General features: G+C 45.2%; 2 protein-coding genes across 5 annotated transcripts in view; one reads left to right on the forward strand and one right to left on the reverse strand.

Annotated features, from left to right (window-relative positions):
• Window positions 1-16,229, forward strand: part of LOC122082492 (cell division cycle 20.2, cofactor of APC complex-like) — a 56,870-nt gene that overhangs the window by 12,802 nt on the left and 27,839 nt on the right. The gene's annotated exons all lie outside the window — the stretch shown is intronic.
• LOC122082046 (pectinesterase inhibitor 10-like) lies at window positions 4,996-6,130 on the reverse strand. Its single transcript, XM_042649546.1, has 2 exons — window positions 5,920-6,130; window positions 4,996-5,465 (listed from the first exon to the last, which is right to left on the reverse strand). Exons 1-2 carry the CDS (start codon window positions 6,128-6,130, stop codon window positions 4,996-4,998), a joined length of 681 nt encoding a protein of 226 aa, XP_042505480.1.

Raw genomic sequence — 16,229 nt, forward strand, 5'->3', positions numbered from 1 at the left:
ATATTACAAGGACCAACAAAACCCTAAAGGACTTGAGGACCCGTTTGGACTCTAAAGCATCCCATAAAACCATTATTGCAACAGCCCGATTGGTGGCCGAGGGTTATGATGAAGTATATAGCATTGATTATTTAGAGATGTTCTCCCCAGAGGCTAGATTGGTCTTTGTTCGCAACTTGATATCCTTTATAGCCTCCTATCACTGGCCTCTCTATCAACTGGATATCAAGAATGCTTTCCTTCATGGTGACTTACATAAGGAAGTGTATATGGAGCACCCTTTTGGGTTCATTGCTCACGGGAGTCTGGTCTAGTGTGCAAACTCAAAAAGTTGTTATATGGACAAAAAAATCTCTTAGGACATCGTTTGGCTTGTTCACTGAGGTAGTTCTAGAGTTTGGAATGTCACGGTGTAAAAGTGATCATTCAATTATTGGAGATGATTGGAGATTCAAGAGTTTGGAATGTCACGGTGCAATAGTGATCATTCAATTATTGGAGATGATTGGAGATTCAATATCCGATTCGGTATCTAGTGTCACTAGGGCTGCTTGACACAATATGGTCTCTCACTATGACTCTTCAATCTTAATGATGCAGAAACATTTTTATTTAATTAAGCCTTTTCTTTTGCACGAAAAAAATCCTTAGTGAATAATCCATTATTACTAGATTTCTGAAGAAAACTATTTAAATTTTGGGTTTGGATTTAGTTTCCAAATAAATGCCAAAGCATTTGTCTCTGATGAGAATCTTCTATATGATACGTTTTATCGCGATAGAAAGCGCCTCCGTTTTCATGATCAAATCCCCGCTGGGTTTAAGAAAAAAGGCAGAATATGACTATGGAATCTCTCATGTGTTCAGGGACACCTCCAGATTTCTCTACCCCATTTGTTGGTCTTCTGTTTGCCTTCCCAAATCTAAAAGAGGGCTTAGGTTGAGGAAAATATGAGATGTTTTTTCTTTTGGATGAATAAATAATTCATTTAAAAGACAAGAAGAATATACAAGGGAAGGGGGGGGGGAGGGAAGGCTTAAGCCAACAAGGAGAAGCCAACCCAGGGGAAGCAAAATTAGAATCAAAACAAGACATTAAAGCCTAAAGGGGAAACAACAAACCGGAGGGGGGGGACTAAAGAGCCATTAAGAGGTGGTGGGGATGAGATCGACTTATGAGTTCCAAGAAGCTACAATGTGGGTGTTCTTAAGGGAATTAGGGACAGGACGAGCATGGAGGCCCTAGGCTTTGGAAGTTACATCAAAGTAGATAGCTTTCCAAATCTTATTCGGAGACCGAGATTTGGAGGTCCATCTACGAATGTTACATTCCATCCAGAGGTAGTTAATGGTAGCACAAAAATCTAATTTACCAACGGTGTCACAGATTATAGTACCAGAGAAGGTCATATCTATCCAATTCCATTCTCTATGGAATGGGAGGATGGATCTCCTATCTGACCAGCACTTGGCAAGGGCAGATTTCCAAACAATGGAGGAGAAGGGACATGAGAAGAAAAGGTAGGGGATGTCCTCCCTACTCTAGGGATAGAGGCAGCATGAAGGGGTGGCGGGGATATGGCGGTGGATAAGGAATGATTAGGTAGGGAGATAATTGGACAGACAACGCCATAAAGTGAAGCTTTGGCGGGGAATATGGTCTTTGAATCAGACTAGGTTATACCACGGAACCACTTGGGAAGAGGGACGAATGAAGGACCAAGCAGAGGCTGAGGAGAAGATCCCATTTGAGGAGGGGAGCTAGATGCATTTATCTTTCCTTCCTCGATAGCCAAGAGGAATAGGAGGGAGGGTGGACCAGAGATCAAGGAGAGGGGGGATAGAAGGGAGGGGACCAACCATTTGGAGAGAGGATAGAGGAAACATAAGCGTTGGTAGGGAGCCCGGAAGAATATATGGTTTTGTGAGAGATCAGTTGGGATAAGATGCCCGAAGGGTGCGAGGAGTCCTTCTAAAGAGAAGTGGTCCTACCATTGCCAATGGAGAAGGAGATGGCCAGGAGAGCAATAGGCCTGTGGCTGAGGATCTTCCTCCGAATCCATGAGGCATCGGAAGTGAGAGGGGGCAGTCCAAAGAGAGTTATGCTTAGGCAACCCAGAGTAGACCTAGTCTTCCCAAATGGTTTTGTGCTTGGAAACGATTTTCCAAATGAGCTTGAGGATACCCACAGAATTGGCCTCTTTGATTCTCCGGATTCCCAGACCTCCTTGGGATTTGGGGGGACCGACCTAATTAAGGTAAGATGGCTAGAAAAAGAGAGGAGTTTTCCTTTCTAAAGTTGGAGCTTTTTCCAAAGAAGATCAAGCAAGGGGTTACAATTATGGGAGGAAAGCCTGGAGGGAAGGAGATGGAGACCCAGGTATTTGGCAGGCAAGGATCCTAGTGGAAAACTTGAGATTCCAAAAAAGATGTTTTGGATATCAGGCGGGATACTAAAGAGGAAGATGTTGGATTTGAGGAGGTTAATGTTGAGGCCTGGGAGAGATTCAAAGGTGCAAAGAGTGGACATGATGTTGGTGATCGAGAGGGGGCTAACCATATAAAAAATCATGATATTATCAGCAAAAGCTAAATGGGAGAGGAGGGATTTGCATTTGGGGATGGGGGAATTGAGATGAAGATCAGTGGCAGATTGAATGGAGCGGGAGAGGATTTCCAAGGATAGGGAGAAGAGAAGAGGAGAAAGGGGGATCCTTAACAAATACTTGGACCCGAGGGGAAGTACCCAGCTGGGCTACCATTCACTAAGACGGAGAGTCGGGAGGATGAGATACAAGAGTGAAACTAATGGACAAAAGATCCGGGAAGGATATTTGGAGAACATTGGTAATGAAGTCCCAACTAATCGTGTCGAAAGCTTTATGGATGTCAATCTTGAGGAGGGCAGCCGGAGTATGGGACTTGCCGTTAAACCCATGAATAATCTCGTGACAGAGGATAATATTATCCGAAATGGATTTTCCCGCAATAAAGGCAGATTGGTTGGGGCTAAGGGAATCAATGACTTTCTGAATCCGATTAGCAAGGATTTTGGCAATGAACTTGTAAAGAAGATTCCAAAGAGAAATGGGACGGAAGTCATTCATAGAAACAACACCTTCCTTTTTGGGGATGAGACGAAGGAAAGTGTGGTTGATCCCTCCAGTTTGATTGGGGTTGAAGAAGAAACTGCGGACCACAAGAATAAGATCATTGCAGATGATGTTCCAATAGGCAGAGAAGAAATCCATGCTAAAGTCATCAGGCCTAGGGGCTTTGTTGGTTTTGTGGGAAAGGATGGCTGAGAGGATTTCCTCACTGGGAATGGATTGAAGGAAAAGGAGCTCATCAGGCACAAACTTATTGAGGATATTGGGGGGGATAGGGGGAGGAGGGAGAGGAGAAGGGAGGGCAAAAGAGCCCTTGGAAGTGAGAAACAACTTCTGACTTGATGAGGTCAGGAGAGTAAAGCTTGGTAACTGTGGAGGAGATAAGCTTAGCGATGGTGTTAGCATTGTTCTTGCTTTAAGGGAGTGATGGAAATAGGCTGAGTTAGTGTCTCCCAAATCGAGCCATTTAATGCGAGCTTCCTAGTCCAGAAGCAAGGAGAGATTTAGAGTGGTAGCTCTCTGTTCCTCAGCCAAAACAGGGTTAAGGAGATCAAGCTGGAGTTTGTATTGGATGGTGTGTAGTTTGTCCCTGCATGAGGAAACTCGGGAGGATATGTTCTCGAAGGTGGAAGAATTCTGAAGCTTTAATGATGCTTTGACATTCTTGATTAGCGAAGGCAAGAAGAGGAGAGAGGGAGTGAGAAATCGAAGTGCTCCTGGCATTTTGGACTAAAGGAAGGAAATCAAGATGGGAGATCCACATGTCAAAAAATTGAAAAGGTTAGGACCAAAGGAGCGGAATGGGAGGACATGGATTGAGGGCTATGGTGTGAAATCCTAGGAAGGCTAAAGCACGCGTGGGAGGAAGGGTAAGCATCAAGCCAAGCTTCATTTACCATGGCCCTATCAAGCTTGCAAGCTACGCGAAGGTTGTCGTGTCTTCTATTATGCCAAGTTTGACTCCCGACCATCTTAGATCAGTGAGATTGAGGTCATCAATGCAATTATTGAATGAATCAACAGTCTAGGAGTCAGTGGGGTTGGCCCCATACTTCTCATGGCTAAAGCGGATCACATTGAAATCTCCCACAATCCCCTCAGGGCTGGACCCAGCGTAGGGGGTAAAGGAGAGGAGATCGGACCAAAGGGGGAGCCTAAGAGGCCCGATTATGGGCATAAATGATTGAGAGAGCATATGAAAGGACTAGAAGGGTGGGAAATAGAGATGTGGATGGCTTATGCAGATGAGGATTGAACAGAAATGGCTGGGAAAGGGGGTCCCAAAGGATCTATATTCTACCATTAGAGCTGTGGAGGTAGTTAGAAGCAAAGGACCAAGAGGTGGCTATCGAGGAGACAATCCGGGAGGCATTAGCCTTTAGAACACAGGTTTCCAGGAGACAGCAGAGATTGGACTGAGAGGAGCGAGTATGGGATCTGATGTTAGCTTGTTTGGCCGAGGAATTGAGACCTCGAACATTCAAAATAGTCCAAGGGATCATTAAGTACCAGGGGTGGAGGGCGTCGACCGTTTGGACAAGCTAGGAGGTCTTGTCATCGGCTTTATCCAATGACTGGGGGAATAATGGGGATGGGGGTGGATGTGGATCGAGTGTTGGTAACAGATGGGTTGGTGGAGGATTTTTTTTCCTGTGGATGGATATGAGAGCAGTGCTGGTGATGGGGATAGAGGTAGTATTAGAGATGATATTATTGGAGGGGGTGGGAGTAGGAAGGTTTACAATGATCTTATTAAAGGAACCAGTAAGGGGAGCTTGCAAAGCGTCATGCAGAGCTAGGGGCTAGAGCATATAGAGTTTCCCTAAATGATTTGAGGATTGCTTCTGTTCTGATGAAGAAGAACCAATATATCATTGTAGATATCCTAGGAAGGCTCAGAGCCAGCAAAGGGTGCTCTGGAGGGCCCTGAGGGATAGGGCAAAGGAACCTCTGAATTATGTGCAGGACTAGTGAGGGGAATTGTCATGATTGGTGGTGTGGAAGTAGCAATAGACGACGACGGAGTGGTAGCAGCAGCGGACGGTGGGATATAAGCAGTAGCAGAAGACGGTGGATTGGTAATGCACATGACTGGCAAGGTGGAAGCAGCGGCAGCGGCAGCAGGCGATAAGGTGGAAGTAGTGGGAGCAAGCGATGGTGAGGTAGTAGCAGACGACGGCGTGGTAAATGTAGAAGTAGACGGCGGAGCAGATAATGACGTGGAAGTAGCAAAAGCAGACGACAGAAAGGTAGCAGTAGCAGATGTCATCTTCAGGGTCAACGTCGAAGGAACAGCCGAAGGGGAGGCAATGGATGGGGGCGCGACCAGAGCAGAAGTTGACGGTGGGTGATCATCTGTGTTCAAGCAGTGAAGGCAGTTGATAACTGGAGCAATAGCGTCGGGCAAAGAAGAAGGATGGCGATGGTTAGGATTTGATGGGTCGGGTTGGCCAATGGAAAGGTTAGTAATGGATGGGTCGGGTCAAGTGATGGGTGGGTTTGGTTATTCAAATGGGTCGGTCGGGTTATAGAGGTTGCCAGTGTAAAGCGGGTGGTCTGATGGCTGTTTGGAGAATTTATTTAAAAGATGGACTAATAGGAATTGGTTCAGAGGAATAAAAGGTGGTTTAGGGTTGGACCGGTTTGGCTGGTTGGGATAAGTGTCATTTAGGGTTGAGGAAAATTGGTTAAGGAACGAGGAAGGAGTATTAGTTGTAGAGGCGACTAGAACAGGGAGGAAGAAGAGGGGGAAGACAGGGATTGGAGCTATTGGGCATGGGATCCGAGGGATCAGAGGAACTAGCCTGACAGTCTAGAGGGAGGGAGTCCTCAAATGGAAGAACAGAGGTAGCAGAAGTCGCGTGCGACTGGAGACGAGTGAGGTCTTCATCTTCAACAGCATCAGACGTCGCTAAGACCGAGAAAGGGTTTGGACCAACAGGTAAAGACTTTGGAGGAAGACCAGTGGTCTCAGAGGCTGAAGCTTCAGTCGGTTGGTGACCAGAGGCGGATTCCGGCATCAATACTTTAGTCGTTTGAGCCTTCCGATTCTTTTTTTCTTATTTCTTTTTGAAATATGATCCTGGAAGCTAGGATTCTACAGTTGATCATCGGATGGAGCTTGTTCTTCGATTGGAGCTTAATCTTCGTTGGCAGCTTGTTTAATAGATGGCATTTTTAGACAGAGAGAAGTATTATGACTGAAACACTTGCAGAATGAACACGAGGGGGGCAACCAATCATATTTGACTTCTTGAATGAAGGAGTGTTCTCCTTCTAAGATTGCAATCGAAGATGGGAGTTAACGGTCAGCCTGAACTTCGATGCAGATTCTTGCGAAAGAAAGTCTGTCTATGATCTTAGTACGCTTATCAGAATAGAGGGGCTTGCCGATGAGGGATCCGACGAGGTTGAGGCCCTTTACACACCAGAAATGAAAGGGGAGGTTGGGGAAGACAACCTAAAGAGGGATGGATGAGGGCTCAGTTCGGTTGAACGAAGTGTGGACGTCTCATTGCCTGAGGAAAATGGGTTTTTTCCTAGCATACCAAGCTCCCCCCTCAATCGCACAGGCTTTGTTGGAGTTGGAGTCAAAGCTGAATATGAATGTCCTCTTATCAAGCATGTTAGTGGACAGGGAGCAAGAAGTTTTCTATTGTTTTATAAGGGAAGCTTTGACAATGGAGAAAGGGGGGCAAAAAGGAATCAACTACATAATTCTTCCATTTGAGAATCTCAGAGTCAAGAAGGCAGGTAGACAGGCCAGTGGGGAGGGGAAATATGGGAAGTTGGAGGGTAGAAGAAGAGGGTATGACCTGCAGAAGAGGGGACGAGTGAGGGGACAGTGGAGGGAGATGAGGAAACAACTGAGCTCTAGGGGAGGAGAGGGGGAGGAGGCTGGGGGGGAAGGGGAGAGGTGGGAGGGAGTTCAGAGGCCAGGGAACAGTCAGAAGTGTGCAGTTGGTGGTCGGGGGACGAAAGGCTGACGGCAAAGGCCACCATAGGGGAGGTTGGCATAGGGGTCACGGCATAGGTGTAGAAGGGAGTTTTGTCGCTAAGTTCCTAAAAATGTGCTCAGCTTCCGCACTTTCAATCAGAGATGTTAATTTAGTTGGTATTCTCCAAATCATTTGGAAACTTTCCTCCAGGCACAACTCCATCTAGGTCTCTTCGTTCTGCTCCCATCTTTTTAGAAAAGATTCCCTTTGGACTCTCTCCTTCCTCTAATGCTTCTTGGGTTTGTGAAAAATTCTTGATTCTTGTCCTCTGGCTCTCCAAGCCATCTATTCTTCCATCTTTGATGGTTCCTCTACCTCTCTTTGGCTAAACATTTGGCACCACTCTGAAGTTTGCTTCCATGCTATTGGAGTTAGATCAGTGTATTCTTCAAGGCTTTCCAAAGATTCCTTAATTCCTTCCATCATTTTCCATAGTGTTTGGTCTCCTCCTCTTTCCCTCCCCCCCTTTCGGACCTCTGGTTTGCACTTTCCCTCTCCCTCCTGGCCATCATTGAATTTGGAAACAAATTCATATGGTCCCCCTCCCCTTCTGGTGTCTTTTCCTCTTCCTCGGTTTGGGATTTCATCCGAATTCGATCCTCCTTGGAATATCCCGTCCCAAAATTTATCAATAAAATATATTTTGTGATGAACCTTATAGGATCGACCCCAAAATTTCTCTCTTTCAATGGTACTGCGGGATTTGTGAGGTATGGACAACATAGGTAATTGAGAATTATCCTTATATATTTAATTTGTGTACATGTGTTATATATAACTGTTGTAGGATTTTATTCACCAAGTTATTAAATGGCCCAATGGTTGCATGGTTACTTATTAAGCCTTTGGCTTTGGTTGTGGGATCAAGTCTCCTTGGGTGCAGATCTAATGTTTTTCACCTATTTTTACTTTACAAATTTGTGGTGGGCTCCGCATGTAAATTCCAAGTTAAGCTAAGGGCAAAGCAGTAAGTCCACATGATGGGTGACCACTTGATGGGATGACAAGTGTCACCCATGTAATTGTCCAAAGAGTCATATGATGGGATGACAAGTTTCATCCATGCATTTGGCTTAAGAAGGTGGCAACCATGCATGGGCCTTATAAGAGAGGTGGTCAGGGGGTTGGGAATGGGATTTCACAATTGCCAATCCTTTTTTGTGTAAATAGAAGAACTAGTAGGGGTAAAGATGGAAAAGCACATAGTAGGTGAGGTTTAATACCTTTATTTATTTTAAAAATCAAAAGCTATTATAATAAAGGGGGGAGAAGCCAACGAATTCATCCCTTCCCCAATTTCATTTGTGGCTTTGAGAGAAAGAAAAAAAGAAGGAGAAAGTAGGAAGAAGAAAAGAGAAAGAAGGTTCCCTCTTGTAAACCCTCCATTTCCTAGCTAAGATTCCTAGATTTTTCATATCCCCATTTAAGTTGTGTACAACTAAGTTACTGTTTTTGTGTTCTATGTGAGGGGGTTAAGAGCTAAAGTAGAAGTGTCGGAAGTCAAGAATTAAAGGACAAGAAGGTAAAGGAGTAGGGTAATATTTAGATCATCCATGTAAGGTAGGCTTTACAATCTTTTGTTTTGTGAAGTTTAATTAACCTTGTTTTCTATTTGGGAGTAGGTTATGTGAGGTGTTGTGACCAGAGATCCGTTAGCAATGGGATGTCCACCCTGCACAGTGAACAAGCGGTAAGAGGCCGAGACCGGAGTCCGGGATTAACCCTTTAACGCCAAAGTCAGGGAACTGTGCAACAACAATAAGGTAAGGTGAGTAATAATGTGAGGGATGGTGAACTTACCTTTACCTTGGCTCCCCCTTCTCTTTTATAGCACCAGATTAGGTAGATTCCTATTAGGAGATGTCCTCTTATTTCGATTAGGTGTGCTTGGCCTTGGCCTGAGCCCTAACTAAGGGTGCAAAGTAACTTCTCGATCAGGTTTGCTCGGCTTTGGCTAGAGCCCCTAACCGAGATTGTAAGGTGATCTTTCTGTCAGTAAAGTGACCTTTCAGTCAAGACTGCTCGGCCATGGCTTGAGATCCCAACTGATGGTGCAAGGTGATCTTTCAAGGACTGCTCGCTTTAGCATGAGCCCCCACCAAGGGTGCAAAGTGACCTTTGGCTGAGCAAACTAGGCCGAGAGTCCATCGTGCCTTGCAATTGATCAAGGTTGTTTGTGCGTGTGATTTTACCTCGGGATTTGTGTGAGGTTACCTCAAGAACTCCCGTAACCACCTGACGTGGCAAGTCTTAAATGCAAAGGGAAGTCGGATTGTCCCTGCTTCCTTTATATGTAGGGTTTTCTCCTTCTTTTGCAATATTCCTCCATCCCTTGGGTCTCGTAGAGCTTCCTTACTTTCCTTCGATTGTCTTTTCTCCAGTCGACTTTCGGTTTTCTTAAAAGTAAGTTTCTCCGTCGTTGATTTCCTTATGTCTATTTATTCAAGTGGTGAGTCGTTCATAAATGGACTTACTCTGATATAAGGGGCACAACCCCTAAAGTGTTCAAGGCATGTCCTCGGGTTCATACCCGAAGCTCTTGTCGTCTCGTGACTTTTCTTCCTCGTTGTCTCGGTGTGGGGAAGAGGCCATGCCCATCCCTTGCTCATTCGAGAGGGGTGTGGATGGCAGGATTTTAAGGGAAGGTATTTTCGACGCCAAGGTTCATAATGACAATGCCCTCGAAGTTGATGCCTGGGAAATAGTATCTGTTATGACTAAGTTTGAGTTAGAAAACCTAACCATTTTTTATGAGGTTCCAGAATCTTTTACTTTGAGGGACACCGCACCTATTGATTGGGCCAGCTATAGGAATCATGAGAGCAGTTCCTTTACAAGGAGGTTTTCAAAGCGGGGCTTCGGCTTCCTTTTTATAAGTTTTTCACCTAGGTGTTTCGGCACTATGGTATCTACCTAACCCAGCTTACGCCTAACGAGTACCGGTAGAGATTAAGTTTTATTCTCTTTTTTACATTGCATCTAAGGCCTTTTACTTTGCCTCTTTTTGCCAACTGCTTCACCCTTCATGTCAACCAAGGGGACTCAGGCTGGTATTATTTTTCCCTCGTATGGACATTAAGTTGTTGAACTGATACCCCTCCTTGATCCATGGTTGGAAGTTTTTTTAAATTCTTCTTCGTGAGATCGGCAGAGGGGTTCCCTTTCAGTACTGTCTGGGACTTTCCTAACCTAAAGAGAGAGTAAACTCCACCCCTACGCTCCTCGGGACAAACACATGATGGAGATGGCCAAGCGTAAGCTGTTGTATCCCCTGGTTGAGTCGAAACGTCTTCAGTCCAAGATTGTTCTTTTCATATTCGGGCTTAGCCCGGGTGAGTCCTAGTTGCCCCCAAGATCCCCTTGTCCTACTTTTTTTTCTTTAACATTGACTTACATTTTCTCCTTTTGCTCGCAGTGGAACTCTTCAGGGACGAGTACAAGGCTGCCGCGCCTTGTCGTGAAGAGTTGATAAACGAACAATAGCTACAAAAGCAATAGAAGAAGCAGAGAGAGAATAAGTGTTCTAACACCAACTCCCTGAAGGAGAAAAAGCGAAGGCTACAAATCCTTCTTCGACGGCTGTTCAGGCACTCACTATTCTTGGCTGGGATTGGTCTTATCCTTTAGAGGTCCCCCTTGATATTAAGACTCAATTTTGTAGCCCTTTGGTGGTCAGAGGTAGAGCTAAGGTGGGCTTCTACTCTGGATGGTCCATCAAGGCATACGAGACCTACGCCGTCGGATGGGTGGCTCGTGAACTCGTCCAGAAGGGGCCTTTTGAAAGACGTGGCTTGTATTCAGGGCGAAGCTACTTCATCCATGGTTACCAACACTTGCATCATATTGGTAGGGTTAAGGCTAAGTATGGTTGTGCTTCACAGACCAATAATTGTGTTGCCCAACTCACACGTCGGGCCGAGGAGCTGGCCAAGGACCTTGAGAGGTCCAAACGCGAGTGGTCCATACTTGAGAACGAGCGTATCGTCTTTCTGGAGAAGGTGGAGCACTTGGAGTCTAACCTGGATCGGACTCGTAAGGAACACAACCACAAGCTTGGGGTGTTGAAGATCAAGATTGCGGAGAAACTTAGGACTATGGAGGTTGACACCATAGAGAAGTTTAAATAGTCCAAAGAGTTGAAGACTATTGTGGCTGACAAAGCGGCCCCCAGGTAAGTGGCTGGGGCCACGAAACTGCGAGACTAGCTCCGAGAGCATTATCCAGAGGGTTCCTTTTGAGGGAATCGACCTTGTCATTGATGATAACAAACAGATGAACCATGCTCAGACAATGACTGAGGTGGCTGAGGACCCAGCTGATGATGATGCCGAGCAATCTCGGGATCTGCCAATCACCCTTGACCATAATGGTTCTGATTATCAAGGTCTTGCGAACCCCAAAGAGGCCACTTTACCAAGGCAGGGGATGGGAATTGACGTTGGCCATAGTAGAAATTTCCCTTTTCCTTTTCTTTTTGTAGTTTGGCTTTAGCCGATCCCCTCTGTAACTTCGCCCACTGGGATTTTTCATGAAAATATTTTATGTTGGCCTTCGTTCTCTCTTTATGCTTTGTGTCTAAATATTATTAACATCTCCTACTTTGGCTTTGCCCTAAGTCTATAATGACTTCTTGACTAGGTTTGCTCGGCCATAGCGCAAGACCTCATCGAAGCATGCAGTGAGCTCTTGGTAAGGTCTGCTCTGCTTTAACTTGAGCCCCTACCGAGGGTTTATTGTCGAAGCACAAAATGACCTCTCGGTGAGGTCTGCTCGGCCTTAGTTTGAGCCCCTATCAAGGGTCTATCATGACCATTCGGTCAGGTCTGCTCGTCCTTGGCCTGAACTCCCACCGAAGGTCCATCGTGACCATTCAGTTGGGTCTACTTGGCCTTGGCTTGAGCTCCCACCGAAGGTCATGTATTCTTTTTGTGCCACCATCTCCGTGCTCATATTTTATCGAAAAAACAAACTTCATTAAAACTACTCAGAGTTCGAAAGGGACAACTATTGCGTATGGGAATGTAAAAAGAACTACAAAACAACTTAAAATGGGAATGTAAAAAATCATAAAATAACTATTGGTAGTACTTTCAAATCTTAGAGTTCCATAATCGGGGTATCCTCTCGCCTCCATACTCTCCAGGTTGTAGGAGCCTGGTCAAACTACCCTGGTGACTCTATATGGTCCTTCCCAATTTGGCATGAGCTTTCCTTGGTGCTTTGGTTTGATATCTTTGTCCTTTGAAAAGGTAGGTCCCTTGGCCGAAGATCTTTGTTTTTTTCCTTGGATTTATAGTACCTCGCCGTCATCTGCTGCTAGGCTTCCATCCTCTCTTGTGAGCTTTCCCTCACCTCATATAACAGGTCGAGGTTGGCTCATAGGCCCTCGTTGTTGGTCGTCTCGTTATATTTTTTGTACCCTATGGTTCATGGCCCTGATTTCAACTGGTTATACAACTTTAGTGCAATATACCAAGTTGAAAGGTATTTTTCCCATTGCAGATTTGTCCTTCGTTCATCTGCCTATCGTCCCTTTGCCTTGTTGAGCCTCTTCTTTACTCCTTGGAGGAGGGTGCGGTTGGTGACTTCGGTTAAACCATTAGTTGGGGCATTGTCCAACTGAGGTTTTCCTATGCTCGATGTAGAGGGAGTCACAAAATGCTTTGAAGGTAAGGTTAGCAAATTGCGTCCCGTTATCAGTGATCACTATCCTTGGTATGCCAATCCTATAAATTACTGCTCGCTAGAAGAAGTCTCGGACATTCTTCTCGGTTATAGTTGCCAATGTTTCAGCTTCTACCTATCTTGTGAAGTAATCTACCGCGACTACCACAAACTTCCTTTGCCTACTAGCCAACAGGAATGGTCCCAATATGTCCATTCTCCACATGGAGAAGGGCAACGGGTGGAGAGAGACGACAGTTTGACCGGTGGTTGTTGTGGCACTGGTGCAAAGATTTGGCGTTTCACACATTTCTTCACGAAGTCCTCAGCGTCTCATTGCATCTTCGGCCAAAACAAACCTTGTCGTAATATTTTATGGGCTAATGCTCTGGCGCTTAAATGTTACCCACGGATTCGACATCTGTAGGCCCGAGTCTTTTGAGAAAAGGTGTTGTGAAGCCTATCTTGTATTGTGTTTCGCCATCTAGGATGAAATGGGCTGACCTGAACTGCACCTTCTTTGCTTCGTCACTATTTTCGGGTAATGTTCCTTCTTTTAGATACCCAATTATAGGGTCCATCCAGTATGGTTCCTCCCTCTCTATTGGAAACACTTAAGTTTTCTCTTCAGTACTCAAGTGGGAAAACACTTCTATGTAAACCATTTGCCCGAGGTCTGCAAAATCTGTAGTGGCTAGTTGTGACAGATCATTTGCACAAGCATTTTCTACGCATGGTATCTACCACACCTCGAATTCCTCAAAATACCCAGCTCTTTCCTGCACCTTTTTCAAGTACTCCATCATTCTTGGCTCTTTGGCTTCATATTCATCATTCACCTGATGTCCGACCAGTTGGGAATCGCTATAGACTGCTAACTTCTGCGCCAACACTACTTTTCCAAGGTTTATCCCAGCTATCGAATTCCCCATATTTCGCCTTGTTATTCCAACTTTAAAATCGGATTACTGAGCATATTCTACTATCAAGTCAGCTAAGGGTAGGCCTTTATCGTCGTCCTTGGCTTGTACTGAATATCAAACTCCACCAGTTCTATAGTCCAATCAACTAGTCACCCGAACGTGTCTAGCTTTTGCAGTACTTTCTTCAGGGGTTGATCTTTAACACAGATTGTGTATGACTGGAAGTAGAGCTTAATCTTCCTAGTAGTTATCACCAGTGTTTATGCAACCTTTTTCGTTTTTCTATATCTCGTCTCCGAGTCAAGCATTGTCTAACTAATGTAATATATTGGCCTTTGCTGCTTATGTTTTTTGGCAAGACGACACTTATGGTTATAGTTGACATTGCTAGATATAGCCGTAGTATGTCCCCTGTGTTTGATTTTGTCAGTAGAGGCGACGAATCCAACTACCTTTTCAGCTGTACGAAAGCCTTTACGCGCTCCTTGATTCACTCGAACCTTTTCTACCCTCTGAGGGTTTTGAAGAAGGGGAGGCATTTATCGGCCAAACGAGGCATTTATCGGCCAAACGGGACATAAGGCGGCCCAATGCTGCCAACCTTCCTGTTAGTTTCTAAACCTCTTTGATAGTGTGCGGGGAGGACATTTCTTGGAAGGCTCGGATCTTCGCAGGATTTTCCTCGATTCCCCTTTTTGACAACGTGGCTTCGAGAAACTTCCTGGATGTCACCAAATATGCAGTTCGTAGGGTTCAGCTTCATGCAATACCCCTAAGCACCTAAAAGGCTTGATTCAGTCGGAGATGTGGCGCTTGGCTTCTAGGCTTTTGACTATCATATCGTCAACGTACACTTCCATGCTTTTACCAATCATATCCTTGAAGATTTTGTGGACTAGTCTTTGGTAGGTCACTTCAACATTCTTCAGCCCAAAGACATTACCTTGTAGCAGTATAGACCTTTATCCATGCTGAAGGCCATCTTTGGGATGTCGGTTTTGCACATATTTATTTGATTATATCTCGAGTAGGTGTCCATAAAACTCAGCATTTCATGCCCTGACGTTGCATTCCGTGAGCACGCCCTTGTTCATGTCTGTGAAATCTATATATATTTTCCATTTCCCATTTGCTTTCGAGACCATTACCATATTCACAATCTACTCGGGGTACTGAATTTCCTGAATGAACTTCGCCTTAAGCAGCTTGTCGACCTCTTTGTCCATCTTCTCTTGCCTTTCAAGGCAAAGGTACTTTTCTTTTACTGGATATGTTTTTTCGTGGGATCAACGCTCATCTTGTGCTCTATCACCTCCCTTACTATTCCTAACATGTTTGTGGCTGACCAGGAAAGGACATCCAAGTTATTCCGGAGGAATTTGACCAGCTCATCGCATTGTGCTTCTTGTATTAGTGCCCTAATTTGAATCTGTCTGCTATCGTCTCCTTCCTCGACATCGATGAGGCTGAGGTCTTCCGTAGGCTCTCCTCTCCTTTGGCTTAAGTCGTTGCTTAGGTCCTAATGGACAGTGCCTCGCCTGCCTTTTCCTTTCCTCAGAGGGCAGTTGCATAACACTTTCAGGAAAGCTCTTAGTTGACTCCCTTCTTTGTTAGGAACTTCATTTTGAGGTGTGGAGTGGATACAATGGCTTTGGGTATGTTCAGGCCAACTCTCTCGAGTATGGCATTATAGGCTGAAGTGATGTTGACTACTAAGAATTGATCATGACTGTGACTTGGCTGCCCCCCATTCCAACTTTTACAGGTGACTCGATCGATCCTTCGACCTTTACTGGTACTCCGGGAAAACCCTTGTAAAGGGTGACCGACCTTCTTTAGTTTCTCTTTGCTCAGTTCCATTTTCTAGTAGGCTTTGAGGAGTAGGTTGTCAGTTGAACTATCGTCATCTACTAAGATCCTCTCTACCTTGTAGGCGGCCATAGACATTGTTATCACTAAGGCATCATAATGCGGAGCTTTGACGCCTTCTAGATCTTCATCCGAGAATGAAATCGCATATCTTGTATTGGGTCTTTTACTATACCACTCCATCACATGGATGCTTCGGCCTTGTGGGCCGAGAACGTACTTTCTTTTTCGGCTAATCCCCCTCTAATGCTTGCTATTACGAGGGTCGGTGTGCCTTGGTCGTCTGGGTGGTGAAGCTTGGCACGATCGGGTGTCTGGCTTTTTGCTCTATGTTTGTCCTCCTGGTCATCTCTACGTCCTGGCCCTCCATCTTCACGACGACGCCTTCTGCTGCTACGCTTATTGCTTCTGCGATCCCTATGGTCATTATTTTGACTAGCCTGTACCTCCTTTTTTCGATCGATGAAGTGGCCCAGGTATCCCCTTCAGATCATACTTTCAAGTTCACCTTTCAGGTGCTAGCAGTCCTTGGTATCATAGCCGTGATCACGATAGAAGTGGCAGTATTTGTTCATGTTATGCCTTTTGGGACGTCGTTCCATTTTCTTTGGCCATTTGAGGGCTTTTCCATATGAGGAATCCTTGATCTAGAACAACACTTCGGT

This window comes from Macadamia integrifolia, chromosome 6 (assembly GCF_013358625.1).
Source record: "Macadamia integrifolia cultivar HAES 741 chromosome 6, SCU_Mint_v3, whole genome shotgun sequence".
NCBI lineage: Eukaryota > Viridiplantae > Streptophyta > Magnoliopsida > Proteales > Proteaceae > Macadamia > Macadamia integrifolia.

What these genes read in the sequence shown, in the direction of transcription:
- LOC122082046 (XM_042649546.1), bottom strand. Translation starts at nt 6,130, where the DNA reads ATGCCGGAATCCGCCTCTGGTCACCAACCGACTGAAGCTTCAGCCTCT. An exon ending in GGACTCCCTCCCTCTAGACT is followed by an intron (nt 5,466 to 5,919) that starts GTCAGGCTAGTT and finishes GCTTGAACACAG; the next exon opens with ATGATCACCCACCGTCAACT.